The sequence below is a fragment of the Chroicocephalus ridibundus genome, chromosome 5, assembly GCF_963924245.1.
Source record: "Chroicocephalus ridibundus chromosome 5, bChrRid1.1, whole genome shotgun sequence".
In the NCBI taxonomy this organism is placed as follows: Eukaryota; Metazoa; Chordata; class Aves; order Charadriiformes; family Laridae; genus Chroicocephalus; species Chroicocephalus ridibundus.
In genome coordinates, this window is record NC_086288.1 from 35,530,660 (window position 1) to 35,547,987 (window position 17,328).

The 17,328-nt window shown below is 41.8% G+C and overlaps 1 protein-coding gene across 5 annotated transcripts in view; it reads left to right on the plus strand.

The window, feature by feature from the left end:
• The window catches only part of TMEM131L (transmembrane 131 like), an 85,423-nt gene that overhangs the window by 22,844 nt on the left and 45,251 nt on the right, over positions 1-17,328 (plus strand). For all 5 annotated transcript variants that reach the window (XR_010071145.1, XM_063335454.1, XM_063335456.1 and 2 more), the window contains exons 4-6: positions 14,067-14,126; positions 15,034-15,157; positions 16,231-16,347. Coding sequence is in view for 4 of the 5 variants with exons in the window: in XM_063335454.1 (XP_063191524.1) it covers positions 14,067-14,126; positions 15,034-15,157; positions 16,231-16,347 (301 nt within the window). In the remaining variant the exon portion in view is untranslated. The remainder of the gene's footprint in view (positions 1-14,066; positions 14,127-15,033; positions 15,158-16,230; positions 16,348-17,328) is intronic.

The window sequence follows — 17,328 nt, forward strand, 5'->3', positions numbered from 1 at the left end:
AACTGCCCTTTTGAAAAGGGGGCATTTCTGGCCTTTGTGAGCCTTCCCAGTGTGGCTGGGATAATGTGGCTGATCCCGCAGATGCGTGTAGTCACTTTAAAACAAACACACATCCCCTGCCTCGGTCCCCATGCTTACAGTTTTGCTTGGAATTGTTTGGGGTTTTTTTTTTCCTCCTTGTAAATAAATACAATTGTTAATGCTTTCTGGTCTTCGAAGCAGTCGGCTGCATTTTGGTGGATGGTTTGTTCTTGGAATAATTACTGAAATGCTTGCTGTGCAGGGAGGGAAGGGCAGTGCACAGCCATAATAGAGCGTACGCTTCCAGGTTTTAAGATGAAGAGCTTCGCTTTTGTTCCCAAACCGAGCAACCTCATTTGGGACTTGGAGAACTGCAAGCTGCCCCATGTCTGTCGTGGCTTTGTCACAAGGTCTGGCTTGGAGGTTAGGTCCTGCTGGGTGTGAGCACTGGATTGGGGACTTGCAGCCCTTTTAATTTTCCCTCTATCTGCAAAAATTTTACAGGCTGTGGAAAGGTAAGATGAGGTGTCGAAAACACGATCTTGTGGTAGCTGCAAGTCCATGTCTTGTTACCTTCTGCTCGCTCTGGTTTGGGGCAGCACCTCCCACTTCCTTATTCCCTCTGTCTTTTTGCCATGCTCCTGCCAAAAGTCACCATTTTGAAACAATCTGAGATCTGCCTCACAAAGCCTGGTTGCTCCTTTCTTAGTTTAAAATGCTGCCGTGGAGTGACATGACGAAGCCTGTTTGGAGGTTGAGTGTACTGGCCAAGCTTCCTTTCATGCGCTTTGGTCACATGTGACCGTACTTTGGAATGCGCCTGTCAGAAGGGACGAGGTTCTCCACGCCAGTCCCGCTCCTGGGCCCACCGCATCTGGCCACGAGAAGCCCCGCTGGCTTCAGTGGGGGCTTGCACAGGTCCCACACAAGATCAAACCATTTATTTGCTTGTTACCTTGCAGGGGAAGGAGCAGTGAGAGACATACAGCCAAGCTTGGTTAAATACGCCTTTGGGCTGCAGAGAGGTCTTTGGCCTGTCAAAGTCGCTTGAGAAACTCCAGTATCAAACACGTTGATGTGTGGAGCTTGCAGAAGCAAAGTGCATTCTTTCTTGCAGTGGAAGCACACCTCTGGTTTGATGCTCGTTAGGAAGCTAAAAATAGCGTTACTGATTCTTTGCCCTTGGTTTCACGGGTGAAAATTTCAAGTTGGTGAACTCTGATCAGCTTCTTAGCTTTGAAATATAGGAGGAAATGCAAGAATCTAGGGGAGGTGGAGTCTTAATACAGTACTTCATCGCAAGTACTCTTTTTTTGACTGATACAAAAGAATCAAAAGCTGACTTCCTGCTGTTTTTTTCAGCTCATTTTTCTCCTCTTCCTTCCCCCACCAGCTGTCCTGCTGAAGAATGTTAACTCATAGTCTCAAGGTGCCCCTTGCTGGAAATCGGAGCTCTAGAGGTTAATGTGCCAGCCGTAACATACCTGAGGTTTTTTTGGTGGTGCACATTTTGTTAATAAACCTGTGAAACAGGGTGTGTTTCATATGGTTCTGCTTTGTTTCATAGCAGAAGGTTGCAGCATTTTGTACGTCAGAAGAATTGGCTCAGAGCACATACTGTGCATTGGCTTCAACAGATCCCAGATGTTTTGGAAGGACCTGGTAATTTCTGCAATAAGCGTTGTAACTACTAATCCTGGTAATGCCAAAATTTTTGAACTTTTGCCAGTTTGAATTTTCTGGTATGAATTTTTTTGTATCTATGTTTTCTTTAACAATGTAATCTGACGAAGTATAAATACACGGTAGTACTTAGGAGTAGGTCACAAATACACCGTGAGAGTGCTTCCTTTTATTAATAGCACTAAATCATGGAGCCGTCTTTCCATTTTGCATACCGCGACCCTGAGCGCCGAGTGACACAAGACAGGCGAGTGCAGCAAGCCGCTCTCTTCAGCAGGGCCGGCTGGCGGAATTTGGCAGGCTGTCTGCGTGGTGTCCTGCCACCAAAGGGGTTTACTGGCTTGAGGTGAGAAAGCGGATCTGATGCTCTGGAGGATTCCCCAGTTCTTTTTCTGCCCATGGGAGAGGATGTACTTGGAAGTATAACTGAAGTTTTGTATGGGGTGTTGGAAAAGAAAAGCTTGTGCTTTAGGTACGTACGACTGGACTACTGAAGTGTATAGATGAAGATGAAAACGCAAGTGCAATCAGTTAATAAAATATGGATGAACAGTAAGTAGTCTTCACATATTTTTTTTTTTGCTGTTGTAATTTTAAAAGATTCTTCATAAGAAGAAAGTTCCATATTTTTCTGGACAAAACATATGTCCTGTCTAATAAATAAAAGTACACATCACATCTGTAAAATGGCATAGATCCAATAGGTTACTGCACCAGAACAAAAAGCTTTGTCAAGTGACACCGAAACATTTGGAGGGGCGCTAAGGAGAATATAATACACCCCAACTGGGAGGGGTGGAAAACAAGAACAAGAGAGTGATGCTCCTGTGAGATGGAGGTGGTGAGTTTGGGCCGAAGCTACTTTTTCGGTGTTGCTATTTGGTTAGTGACTTATCTTTAACTTTTCCTTAAGATTTGGTAGTGGTCCCTGGGGTGTGGGAGAGCAGCCATGTTGCCCTGCTCTACACAGGACGACTGTGTAACCACAGCTTCACCCGGCAGCACCGTGCTTAAAGTACCTTCAAGAAATGTGTAAGCCTTGCTCCTTCTCTTAATATTTCTTCTTTGTGTTGTATTTTCGCAGTCTTATAATACAGCTTGTGAAAATGCTATTCAATGAAAAAGAATGTATTCTTAGAAAGCTAGTGTATGCAGTTTAAATTCTGGGTAGCTTGCACGTGCTTCAGAAAGCCTTGTATGAAGTTTCATCCGTTAGAGAAGAGAATTAAGTTTTTAATAAGTCTGGCAATCAATAGCAGCGATAGTTTTTCTCCTTATAAAACTGAAACAGCACTGAGAAAGCTCGTCTTCATGTGTTACTCAAGCAAATGTTTGGTAAAAGGATTTTGAAGGAGGTGCATGTATTTAAGTTTTTGAGAGGGACTTCCCCAGTGTCTTAGTTTGTGAACTAATTTACTGGCTAATGCATCTAAACTGTGTATTGTAGTGTTTGCTTTTCCACAGTTGTAGAGTTTGAAGCTATCTGGTAAAGTAACCTGTAGATAACTTGTACGATTTTCCATACTGAACCCATTTTGGTTGTCCATCTTCATATGTTGGCTTAAACAAGGAATGGTATTGGATGTTTGTAGCTAAATTACTGCGCTTAAAAGTTAATGCTTAAAGATTATATGTTGTTCGTTGTTTTGTTTTGTTGTTTTTTTGTTTTTTTTTTAAGATTTGGGCTGAAATTCCCAAAAGAGAAGTGATGCAAAATCCAGGCTGATGTCTTCCACTATTGTGTCAAACTTGGATTTTGCATCTTCAGAAGATGTAAACTTACTGACTTTTCTATGGCTTCTTTTCAGGGCAGGTGGTATCAGGTGCATTGTTCGGACCAAAGGGAATAAATTAAAAGCAGAAATTATGGTTTGTGTTTGGTGGTTTGTTTGTTGTTTTTTTTTTTAAGCCCAAAGTCTGAGTTTTCTTGTATTTGCTTAGTTTCCTTTATAGGTAATATTCTTTTTTTCTGTTTCAGGGGAAAAAGGGCAGGGAATTTTTAGTACTTAACAGGTTCACTGTAAAGGTTTCCTATGGGCTAAAGATCTACCGTGCAAATCTGTGCCTTTGCTATCCTACAGGTCTGTGCCCTTTCATTATGCAAAGCAACTGAAAAGCATGGATTAATGAAGAAACAGCAAAAGGCAGCTCGCTTAGGAAGATTATCACTCTTAATTGCTGTAGGAAGATTATCACTCTTAATTATTAAGCAGGTCAAGCTTATCAGCCACCACAGAGCTCTTTCATGCTTTTTGCTGAACTGTTCTAACTTAAAATGGTTTCTGTCAAGATGGAAATTTTTGGCTGCGGCTGTAAGTAGAAAAAGGAAATGGTTGGGTGCAATGATATTTGACAAGAATGTAACTTCCTATTGCCGTGAGCTTGGCGGCCCCCCCTGTGCTTCCCGTCCCTGGCTCCCCCTGCTCTCCAGGCGGGAGACGGGTCCCCCAAGCCCCAGAAATGCTGCGTTGCCACAGCGTGGGAAAGGGAAATGCTTGAAGGAGGGTTGCTGCTGAATGGACAGAAATTTGCTCTTCAGCCTAGGGAGATTTTGTTTTTTGTTGAGTGAAATTGTGTGCTTGAGGAAACGATTTTTTTATTTTAAGCAGTAAATACAGAATTGCAGTTGATGCATTAAAAAGGTGAGGTCTGTTTTCACCTGGATCTCTTCCCTTCTATACTACTTATTGTCCCATAGACACTCTGCGGGAACAGAAAAGCAGTTCATTGTTGTTTTTAAGGGAATTAATTTACTTGAGACAGGTGTGATAGAATTGACATTTGTCTCTTCTTGAATCTGTCTCTCCCTTTGTTAGATTCCTAATTATGTTAGTACAGTACAAGACTGCTTAAAAACAGCCTCCCCACTAAAATCTTCTGCTGTGGTTTTGCCGTTGCAAGGACAGAATTGAATACTTTACTACCTAGTAAGTAAAAATAAGCATGCTTTCCTTAGGTACGAGGCAGGTGGGCGTGGGGTCTGTCTTCTGCCTTTCTTAAGGTTCTTTTATCCTACCTCTTTCACAGGGCCTTGCTGTGCAAATTCGACTGCTTTCAGTAAAATGCTTTGAAATCTGTGGGTAGGGAACAGTCATTTAAATTTCATGGTATTTCAGCACAAGGCTTGCAGTTAGTGCTTTGCTTTTATCCGGAGAAGGCAGCGTGCTGACACCATGGAAGCCTTTTCTCTAGGCACTTCTCCGTGCGCCCTTTCTCTAGGGTTCATGTTTTCAAAGTGTCTGAAAAAGGCCGATAGTAGCACACCTCCGCTTGAAAACGTTTCATTTTCAGTTTAGAGACTCTGGGCAGGAGCTTGGATAAACAGTGTGATTTTTTCAGAGGTGTGGAGTCTCATAACTCTTCTTGAAGTGATCTGGAGTTGTGAGAGTTGAGCAGCGCTCTTCAAAAAGCAGCCGTTTATTTACATGTATAAAGGAGGCCAGAGTGTTTTCAGGTTTGACTGCCTTTCTTTAAAGCTTGTCAATTAAGTAAGATAGGCAAAAGTTAACATTTCTGAAATTATTTGTGATCTTAGCGTCAGTTTTTGAAGAACATACCTGGGTTATGCAGGCGGTTTAAAGTTGGGGGGTTTTTGTGTTTGTGGCTTTTTTGGTGTTTGTTTGTTTTTGGTTTTTTGAGGGTTTGGCAACTACAGGGTAAGCAAATTACTCAAAAAAAGTGAATTTGGCTGAAAAGCTTTGAGGTTTAAAGAGGGGGGAAAAATAGCAGGAGCTGCTTTGTGTGCTTTGTGATTTGTGTTTTTATTTCACATACTCATACGCTGGAAGCGTAAAAATACATGAATGCAGTATTTTCTCATAACCCCAGAAGTCCAGGAGCTGGTAATTCAAGATAAAACGTCAAGAATGCCAAGGCTCCTGGAGGAGCCAGAAGAGTTTGTTGTATTAGGCAAGTGATTCTTTTAATTTTTTTTTGGGAAGAACTCAAAAAAAAAAAAAAAAAAAAAAAAGTAAACTTGATCGCTTCTGTGATTTTAACAGAAGATTGCTGACTTCTTAAAAAAAGTTAAATTGTAAAGAAGCTTAAAAAAGAAAGGCAAACTAAGGGTTTTATTTCAGAGCAGTTGCCATTCTCTTAGATACTTTGAGATAGCCTTATGAAACACTGCAAAATGAACAGGCAGTTGTGAAATTATATGAAGCAAAAAAGGAAAACGAAGGTGGATATTCTGCTTGTCAGGATGCTTGGGATTTGCTGGCAGTGATAGAGATGCTTCAGAGGAAAATATGTTTGGTGTGCATTTTGAACTACTGGACCACATACACTCATCCAAAACAAATAACTTAGATATTTCTCAGCCTAGCTGAAACAAGACTCCCTTTTTTTTTTTTGTGTCCACAAGTAGTTGCAGGTTCAGCTTAGGCCATGTGGGTGCCTGATTTGCATGCCAAATTCACTGATAACCCATATATTGTTCTCCCAGGTCTGTGCTTGGTGGTTTCTAGGGGTTTATATACGTTCTGATTGTCAACATTTCTGGACCATCTCTAGAGACTGTTGGTTGTTGCTTGAAATCTGGGTGGCTAAAAGATTTCGAAAGAGGAGGTTTCAGAAAACAATTTCAAATGAACTCAAGTCATTGTGAATTTAATTTCTTAATTTAGTACAGATTTCGGCTATTTCAGAAGTTGAGGACTGTTTTATGGGAGGGAATAATTCCATTCTACTGTTAAACACAGTTTATTGTGCTGCTGCTGCTACTAAAATACAAACCACAGGCACATCTGGAGAAGAAAGCCTTTTCACCAGGATGCTCGCTATAGCGCTTCGTGCCTCACTGCTCATCTTCTCTGCTAGATTTCTTCGTGAGTCATATTCTGATTTTTATTGTGGCCCGCATTTAACTTCTCTGGACGTTTTTCAAGGAGACTGTTTGGGTATGAGGGTAGGGGGAGAAAAGCCAATTTTTTTTATCTGTGTCCTTCCATTTACATCCCGTTGAGAAATGCAACTTTGTAAGCGCTATACTGTGAGATAATGTGAGTTTGGTCATTGCAATTTTGTTGTAGTTTTGTAATAAACAAACCTGAAGCACTGCTGGCTTAGGTAACTATTCTGTGAAGGGTTTGTATAAACATTACTGCAGAATTTTATAGAAAGGGGGAGCACAGGCAGTGAGAGGAGAAAAGGTAACCCAGAAACACAGCTAATGGCAGTGGAAACACAGGGGCTAGCAGAGAGGAGCAGAGGAGGCTGCTGAAGTTGCTGGAGGAGAGCAGTGCACGACGGGCACAACTAAAGTAGCGGAGAGCAATTTGTGCTTTATGCATTGCGTTAGGCTTACCCACCTCTTTAGCTCGGTACCTTTTAAAATAAACTAAGCATCAGCCCATTGAAACTTTTGTGAGTAGCCCACTCTTGGCTGTGCGCTGTTTTACCAACTTCAGAAGTTAAAAAAGGAAAAAAAAGAAAGCGCTAGACCCGTCTGCCCCCTTAAATCATGGCTCTGGCCATAAATCATGGGATTTGTTTTGAGAGAGAGAGATTGTCCCATCCATTTCACTGGTTTATTTTGGTTTAGCTCCTCTTTCCTCTTTTCCCGTAGCCAAAATAGCAGGCCTGCACACATATGCATTTTTTTTTTTTGCTGGGTGACTCCATTTTGGCCTTTCCTGCTTTCCACAGTCTAGGGTTCAGTCCGTGATGTACGTAGCATAGTTCAGAGGAAATAAAGATGCCCACCCTTCTTTCAGAAGCAGCACAGTTCTCTGGTAGAGTATATAAGTGAATTCCTCGCGATGGGTTGCCAATCCCCAAGCATTCACAAGCAGTGAGTCAGTCCTCCTCCTCCTCTTCCCTAAACAATGCGGTGCTAAAAATACTGGAATTTTTTGACTTCTAGGTTTCCAGTGTTTAAAATTCACATTTTTGTTCTTTTATCTGCTGGATGTTTTTTTTTCTTAAAAAAAAAAAAAAAAAAATAGCCACAGACTGGTTCATATGTTGTCACCTGAGTCTTATGTAGGTATGGGGCTTCAGGAGAAGTCCTGTAAAGTCTCCAGAGCTGAGGTGGTGAGCATGGTAGGGCTGAGGCCATGGGAGCCTGCCCTTCTCTGGGTGCTGCACATACAGCTTCCCTGTGAGCTGTATTCTTGCAAGGTAAACTTACTTTCCGATGACTCTTTCTGCTTCTAGGAAAAGAATTAATTTTGGCTCCAAAAAAATCTTCATTTAATGATGTTCCTGTTTGTGTTTCTGGTTGAATTGCCTTGATGGTAAAGAAAAGATTTCATTTTGTGTTTCCAAACAATTTTATCACCTCTTTTAAAGCTGCTGTCTGTCTTCCAGGAGCTGTGGTTTAACCTTCATAACTACTGCTTGGGGCTTTTACTGCCTTTAGTAAATGGGAGTTTGAGAGAAGAGAGGGACTAGATGGTGTGGCAAACCAAAGCTTTGTATCAGCTCTGCACCAGACTTTGGTTCGGCTGCTGCTGGGATCTGTTTCTATCGCTATGTTAACTTGTTAATTTCCTCTTAACAATTTTAGTTTGTCAAAATGATTTCTTTGCATCAGCTGTAATTAGAACTATTAAAAGTATTTGTTTTTTTTTGTTTCTGTACATGTAAATCTCATTCTCAGTCTGCTTTTCATCAGGTATAGTCTAGAGGAATGAATCTAAATTAGTAAATAAGGGGGTTTTAATTTCATTTCTCAGTTTCAGTTTACATACAAAAATTGTTCTTTCCTATGCCATACATACATGCTTTTGGATCTCAGAACCTCATCCTGAGGGTTCATTGATGTTCCTGCGCTGAATGTACGAAGTGCCAAAATGCCAAACATAAGTCAAATTTTACTTTTATCAATATACTGAAAAATAAAACAGTACTGCCTAATCAGATTCACTCAAAAGGGACCTCTTCTACGTTAAAGAATCCAGTCGTTTTTGCCTGCTGCTTCCAAGAAAACCCTGCAACCATAAAGAAAAAGCCCTGCCTGACAATAAAATGCCTTCCCTCCTACTTGCGTTTTCTTCATCTGCTGTCAACAAAGGGCATAAAAAGGAAGGATGAAGAAAGGGCACCAAGTAGCAATTACGCTTATTCTCAACTACAGATGTTGCTATCTGACTCGCCAGATAACGTGCATTCTAAGATAATCTAAAGTAATGAATTAAAGTAAAGAAATAAAGATACAAGGAAGACTTAAAGGGACTAATAGAAGAAAAAGGGACACTGGGATAATTTTCCTTACAGGAAACTTCCCTTTGCTTCTGATCAGATGCAGCTTATGCTGCAAATTCCTGAGTGTTTTATGTAATAATTAGATGAATTAACTCATTTTGAAATTTTATTAAAAAAAAAAACCCAAACAACAGAGGCACAACAAAACCAGAAAACATCAACACAAAACCCAGCAATTAGTTGAGAGTAGATTTGGCCTTTTGCTTGGATACTGCTATGAAGAAAGATCTTTTTCTGTTGCACTTTGTGGGAAATAAAAGGGTCTTTGCTTATTTGGAACAAATGTTTGTGGATAATATACACTGCATATAAATAATAGGGTTGGGGTCTGTAAATAAATGTATAAAAATCATACTGACCCGGTTGTTTACCTGTTTTTACTAATTGCATCAGAGTGACAGAACTGAAAGAAGGGAGGGCAAAACAATTTCAGCTATGTATTTAACAGCACACTCAGTGTGTGTGTAGCGAGCATCCCTATATCAGCATCCCCTGTTGTAAGTCCCACATCATCAGGACACCCAAAATGTTCTTTCCTGGAGCAGGAAATGTTGCAAAAGGCTGGAACTTCTCCATGTTCCTCTGATGCTACCTCTGGGGCTTCTCAGTAGAGGGCATGTGGTGGCTTAAGATTTTACAGCTCGTGCTCCTTTTAAACAACAACAACAAGAAGCAGCCCAAACCAAACCTGCTGCTCTAGGGTGACGTGTTTCTCCGCTTGCACAGGCAGTTGGGGGTTCTTGCATTCCTCCATCCTGGTCTGCTCCCCTTGTGTCACCCCTCGCCTCACCTTCTCCTCTGGCCCCTCTTCTTCTTCTGCTCCCCATCCGCCTTTCTTCTCGGCGAGTGTCCCTGGTGCTGGCATTTGCCCCTCTCTGCTGGGTGTTCTGTGTGAGTCGCAGGGATGAGCTGGAGTTGCGGGTCTCTGGGGCTCACCCTCTCCTGCCCCCTATTTGTCCTCTGCCCTGGGTGACCCTCCCTCATCTCCCCAGTATTTCAGCAGTTCTTACTCTTTCTCTCTGGAGATGGAGGGTTCAGGGTGTCAGCATTTTAAATATATTGTGAGGATGGAGAGGAGGAAGGGCATTGAATTGTTAGGCTGGAGAGTGATGGGCTCTCTCCATTGACAGGCTGAGAGAGTTGGGGTTGTCTAGCCTGGAGAAGAGAAGGCTCTGGGGAGACCTTATTGCGGCCTTTCAGTACTTAGAGGGGGCCTACAGGGAAGATGGGGACAAACTTTTTAGCAGGGCCTGTTGTGATAGGACAAGGCGTAATGGGTTGAAACTAAAAGAGGGTAGACTTAGGCTACGTAGAAGGAAGAAATTCTTTACAATCAGGATGGTGAAACACTGGCACAGGTTGCCCAGAGAGGTGGTAGATGCCCCATTGATGTGGTTTGGCCTCAGATGGCAACAGAGAACCATGTGCCACTCTCTCGAGCTTTCCAAATATGGGAAAGAATCGGAAGAAAAAGGCAAAACTCGTGGGTTGAGACAAAGGCAATTTAACACAACAGCAAAAGGAACAAGGGAACAACAACATTAACACGGATAGAGGAATATACAAATACGATTATGGAACCGCCGCTCACCCACTGGACCCAGGACCCCCACCTGCTCCAAGCATCGACTTCCTGTCCCCTCCCCGAAGCTCCGAGTGGGCATGGCTCACATGGGGTGGAACACGTGTGTCCCCGCCGGACCCTGCGGAAACCAGGACACCCATCCATGGACGCATTCCAGGTCAGGTTGGACGGGGCTTTGAGGAACCTGATCTATTTGAAGATGCCCCTGCTCATTGCAGGGGAGCTGGACTAGATGACCTTTAAAGGTCCCTTCCAACCCAAACCGTACTATGATAATAGTTAGATGACTAGTTAAACGAGTTTTTTTGATACAAAAGCAATTGCTGCATAGTGTTTAAAGTAGTTGCCAGTAATTCCCTTCCCCTCTTCTATTTCTTTCTCCCATTTCCCTCCAGTTCTGTTCACTCGTGCATAAAAATGTCCCCTGAAATGTTGGAATTCACCTGCTGTATCAACATTTATCATTCAGAAGTCAAGTGTTTGACTGGTCTGCCTGAAAAGACAGAGCGATGCCGTTGAATGTGAAGTCCATCTTTGTTAGGCAGCATGCTTAATGTGATGTTAGCTGATTTTAAAAGCAATTAAAGAGTATTTGGAAACCAGGCTTTTTCTGTTATGAAGAGGACTGTTTCTCCTCATTTGTTGTTTCAAGGCTTCCATTCTTAGGCTGATATTTGTGTGTCTTTCCCAGGCCTGTAACATTCTCATGAAATGACTTGTACTTTTTGGACGTGTCGTCTGCAGCCAAAAGAGAAATTTTTGGTATAATTTGAGGTGAATCTAATAGTCAGATGAGGTTCTTAAATAAAAAACAAATATCCAAAAAGTAGAAGTTTGATTTTTAAAAAGGGACCTCAACTTTTAAATGTCTTAAAAAATTGCCTTTGACATTTATTTCCCTGTCAGATCCCCTGCAGAGATCTGAATGTGTTGAATTGTGTTTGGAGCGTGGGGATGCAGAAGGGTGTGCTGCCAGCCTCCCACTGGCTTTAAGAGACTTGCGGTGACACATTGGAGAATTACACTTCTAATGTAGGTGGGCCTGTCCCTTTCTATAGCGGTGGGCTTTGCAGTGCAGCCTGGTTGTTCAGGTGTGATGGGCAGATGATCCCCTGCCTGTTTTCCTGTCCCTATTCCAACCTGTTGTCTTCTCCCTTGGCGGGGGGGAAGACCCCACAAACAAAACAGTGGTAGGTTTCCCTTTCTGCTAGTCCTGCTGTTGAATAAACTCAGCTCTTGAGTTATTTTCTGGCACTGCTTTGGGGCCGCCGATAAGTGGTGCAGGGGCCCTTTGATCTGGCCACCAGGCCGGGTTATGAGTGCAGCCCTGCAGGAATGTGGCAGTTCTGCTTTCAGGGCCAGGCTGGTGCTTGGAGCAATTCGGCAGCTTTTGTGGGGTGCAGAGCAGAAGCTGGGTGTCTTGTAACTACAGGGTGCATTCCTGGGGCTGCTGGGGAGCAGTGTGCGGGGATGCTCTGGCATTACGTCCATGCTCAGGAGTCGGCTCAGAGCCTGCCGAGTTCGCAAGCTGGGGCTCAGCTTCACCCTTCCCAGGTCCAGGCTGCCTTCTCCAGAAGGAACGGAACAGCAGCCCTGGCAGCTCTGCTGCTGCTCTCACAGGGCTTTTCCCCTTTTCTGACTGCTGGAGGGTTTGCCGTGATTGTTGTCTGAGCAGTAGTAATACAGTGCATTTTTAAGAACCGTCGCCACAGCATGGCGTCGTTCACCCAAACAGAATGAAATGCTGTCTGCTACATCCGTGGCTGCATTTGCAGCCAGGGCGTTAGGTGCGTGTTGCAGAGAGCGAGGGCTGAGAGGAAAAGAGCTGGTGCTGCTGGAGCTCCCCAGAAGGAAGATTAGTAAGTCTCGGAGAGCTGCTGCCAATTACATAAGTTGGCACAGCAGAACACTCGGCTTCTTGCCCTTCTCAGCAAAGGTTTTTTCTGGTGGGAAAAGTATTTCAGCAGTACCCGTAAAATGCTAGAAACTTAAGCGGTAATGGGGTTCAAGGTGGTACTGTAGTGCATAAACTACTGGCTTAACTTTAGTTTTGCTATATATGTGTGTGCGTATAAAAAGAAAAGGATCTGAGGACCCTTAAGAAATGTGCTTTACCGCAAAGGCTTTTACTCTAGTAGTAATTTTAATTTGTGTGTGTTTACAACAGCAGTACTCAGACTTTCCTTCTGGGTACGTCTCTGAGGCTGACTTTTGGAAGGGGAAGGAAGGTGCTGGTTGCTGCGTTGTTTCTAGGAGCAGAGCAAGAGTTGGCTGGGGCAGAGACAAGGTGGTTGGAAGGAGACTGTTATTCACGCAGACTTCATAATTCTGCATCATCTGTTCTTTTCGCTGTTTTCTAGCAGCTCCCCAGAAACACTACATGGATATATTGCATTCCTTCAGCTACAGCACAAGGGAGTTTGCTGCCTTGTATGAGAAATGTTTTCATAATAATAAACCTGATTTTTCCTAACTAGTAATAAATTATGGTGTCTCTATTGGTTTGGAATACAACAACAGAATTATGTAGGTACTTTAATATATTAAAGGTGTAATGTTACAGAACTACATTTTTAAATTAGGGACCAATTAACTGTACTACCACACATTATGCAAAGCAGCTGGATAACTAATGAGACCACAGTTCGTCCCTCCCTTCTCAGACTCATCCTTGCTAGGATGCTTATTAGTGTCATCCAGTAAAGATGAAACTGGTTCTGGCTACATATCATGCAGACTGCTTCTGGGGAGGTTTTAAACAGCATAGCACTGGGTGCGTAGATGTAATGCACAATTGCTGGGCTTGTTTTTTACTGCTGTGGTTGTTGGGACTTGTGGAGGACAAGTTTTAATTGAGAAAGCGGTGAAGATATCCTGGGATTTCTGTCTATGTTACAGGGCATCAATTCATGTTGAAATAAGTTAAGAATGTGCTAGAACTGATGGGAGCTTTATTGTGAATTTTCCTAGGGCAAAGGAAAGATGATGATGTCTGTGTTTCACGTTATTTCTTACTCTCTTTTGCATATAAGAAACGAGTTGGCTTTTGCATTGAAGCCAGAGCTAGGCAAGCACTTCTTTTGATGTCAGCTTTTGCCCAAGCTGCTATTTACTCCTCTACCCCTGCATCTCTCAGGTGTGCTTTTACCAGTGCTTGTGTGAATGTTGAATTGATGAGACTGGGGATCTGCTCCATGCTGATGTAATTTTCATTCCCCAGGACACTTTTGAACTGTTTTGCCTCTGTAGTTCACTGCGCAGCCCCATAAACAGGTGTATCAGCATGTCTGAGGGGATACGTGCAAGGAAGGGAGGTTGTGCAAGCCAGCATTGCCTCTAAAATGGAATCTTCAAACTGCGCTTTTATTGGCATGAGCTTTCCAGCATGTGCTGTTGTATGGAAACCTTAAAAGACCAGTCTTATGGCAGCGAGAGATGTATGAAAAGATTTGGAAATAGAGGTTGTTTAGAATATAAAGAGTCAGAGCCTGTAATGTATCTTCCTTCCCTGCAATGTGTAGCATCATGGCCACTAAATATTAATTGTGGCTTCTTTTCCCTTTTTTTTCAGCTTCTCAGCAAATGGGAAGGCCTTACATTTTCACCCATCAGTTCTGCATTTTGGAATGCAGTAAGTATCTTACATTATTGTTATTTTGATTAATAACGAAGCAGGGAGGAACAACTACGCTGGGCTATATTTGGGTAAAGAGCATTAGATCATGCCATCCTCTGAGAGAAATAGTAAGTAATTACCGCAGAGCTGGAGTTGTGTTTCTTGCCTTGCAATACATTGTAAATGAAAACCAACATAGTTCTAGGAAAGAGAAAAAGGGAATAAGGAACTGTAACACATTCTGGGCACATTTCAGGTGATTCTGCAAATCAGTTCTTCATGCTAGTTCTTTATTTCTTGAAAAATTGCCTTCCTAGTGGAGGGGGAACTTGTTGCTTCCTTTAACTTCTGAAAATAAAATCCTCAAAGTCCCAGGCAAAACATACTGGTAGCATACTTGAGATTTTTTTATATATTTTTTTTTAGTTCTCCTCTAAGGGAACCTTAAAAATTATTCCTAAAGGATAATCATCCTTTGGTCTATCAGTAACTGAAAAAAAACACAGTTCCCTTGTGAGTTAAAGGAATGTTCCAGAGGATGCACAGAATGAATTCATAAGATGCTGGTTTTAGGATGTATTAGCTAAAGTAAAAGCCTTGTAAGAATCGTTGCTTTAGCTGACAAAACAAGACTTTGGTTATTTAAACTTTTTTATTCAAAACGTTGTGCCTCCTAAAGGTTGGGTTTTTTGCTTGAACTCCTGGTGACTCAAATGAGTTTTGGCTAAGTGCACCTATCACATCCCAATGTTACTTATTTGCCTTTGTATACTAAAGGGCAAAATTTGTTTGGCATGTTTCCAAAGAATAGTTACAACTAGGAAATGTCATGTTTTGGAGTGATTTGGTTTTGTTGCCTTTTTTATGCATTGCCTGTGCTTATAAAGTGAATAATTTCTTTCTCTTTTTTCCCCTCTTTTAGATTACTGGGGTTACCCAGAGCTAAAATGCTGCATGCCTACAACCCTAGTAGAGATAGAGAAGTTGTAGTGAATTCAGTGTTTACAGCTACTAGACAGTTTCATGTGTCTCCTGCTCATAGCCGGGTGAGTGTTGATGTACTTTTGGAAACTATGTAATGGCCAAGTGCCAAGCCTTCGTGCTTCCTTTGGCCTAAGCTTTTCATTCTCTGTTTTCTCTTCGTGCTTTTTTGTAGGACCTCCAACTTTTTTCTGTTTTGCTACCATTTTTTTTTTGCTCATTTCTACTTAGAGTGGTAAGGGAGAAGACATCCAAAACCTACAGTAGGAAATGTGTTTTACAGTAACAGAGAAAGAGAAGAATTTTTCAGTGTTAGAGCGGCTGTTTAAATCTCATTCTGCTCTATGCAGCATTATGCAGTAATCCACAGGCATGTGGGTGTTTCACAGCCTTGAATTTTCAGTCTTTTGAATGGTCTTGTACATTCCTCAAAAAAAGCTGCAGTGAAATGTTTTATGCATTTTGTATTGCAATTATAAGTGTAATTGCCTTATGATCTAAGACCATTATTTTAACTCTGAATTTTGTTTAACGATGTATAACAATATAATACATGTTAAGAATGAATCACTGTGATCTCAGTTTGATGAAGCCCAGATTTTATCCTGTGCTGATGTGCAAAGGGTTTTTATTATGCTTTCATCTGATGTGTTATTTTTACTATGGCTGAATGGATACTACTGTGCAGACATAAACGTCGTTGTTCTTTCAGTTAGACCTATTTGGTTACTAATTGTGTTGCCCGAGTTCAGCTTTGACTCATTTGACTATATATCACAGCGAGGATTGATTCACTTTGTAATAGGTGCCTATATGCAGGGAAGCGTTTCTGTGCCCGCAGAGGCTGTCAGTGCTGCATGACTAACTTCTCCTGCAAAAAAGAGTCTTGACTGATGAGGCCCGAGCTAGCTGAGAAACTCTAGCCGTAATATGGCGAGTTGCTGCATGGTCTCAGGTCTTCTCTGTAGTAAGAGTCGAGAGTTGTGGAGACGTGAAACTTCTCAGGGCTGAGGTTCTACTTAGTGGGATCTACGGATAGGGGTGTACATGTGGGGAATGCCTGTTGGGCCGTGCGACTGAATGGTGGGTACTGTGGTCACTGGCACCAAGCAAGTAAGATTCTTTGTGGTCTCTGCAGGTGATTCCAGCGATGGGAAAAATTTCTTTCAGAGTACTCTTCCTGCCAACAGAAGAAGGCAGTATTGAAAGCTCATTATTTATAAATACCTCATCTCATGGAGTACTTTCATATCAGGTAGCTACTCTTATTTTTAGCTTGAGTTTTGGATTTACTTGTGTTTTAAAAACTGATTTTCGTACTTCTTGAACTTAGAAACTTTCAGAGTTCATTGAATTCCTGAAACAAATCAGGTAAAGTAATGTTTACAATTCATTCCTTTTACCAGATCTTGCTAGTCTCATGATCCCTCATACATGTATATGGTTAAAATTACTACTGCTAGTGGTGCTACTTGTTTAAGTAAAACTTAAACGTATTTGTAGGTGTGCACTTAAAAGACAGTGGTGCTGTCACTACTAGTTGATTTCATATAATACTGCAGTCTAGACTGTGCTGTGCTGGAATGCATTTGTCATGAAAAACCTATTTAGGAAATATTTTAGGTGGTTTAGGTGGTTTTCAGCTACTCTGCAGGATTTTATGTAAACACATGGGGGATGTAGCACAGGGTGAGAGGTTTAGGTGCTTAAAACATGAACATGGAAATAATGGTTGTGCATTAAAGCTGTCTATTTATTGTCTGATTAACTAGTGGATTCATGCAAGTCTTAAGCTTTTTTAATTTTTATAAGGGACGTCATGTACTCCAAATCCTTTGCTTTTATTAATTTGTTAAAGAAAAATCTAACTCTGAATTCGGTGATCTAAAAACAACACCAACTTTAATCAACCATCCAGCTATTCCATTCCCGTATTTTGGTACTGTGCTGGAAAACAGAGCTCCTTAAATTGAAGCAATAGGTAAGTTCAATTGAAATACGTGGTTTTTTTAGTACAAATGTTGCATTTATTTATTATTTCTTAGAAGTAATGCAACATTTGGCAGGAAATTTTCCTCAAGGATGAGGAAAGAGTGCATTATAGAGTGATTCACCTTTTCTTTTTGACATCTCTCCTCTCCTTGCACTCATTCCTGACCCCTTGATGTATTGTTTGGTCAGCTCAGCCAGGGCCTTTTATCAACAAGTTGTGGCGAAGCAGTTGTCAGTGCCACCA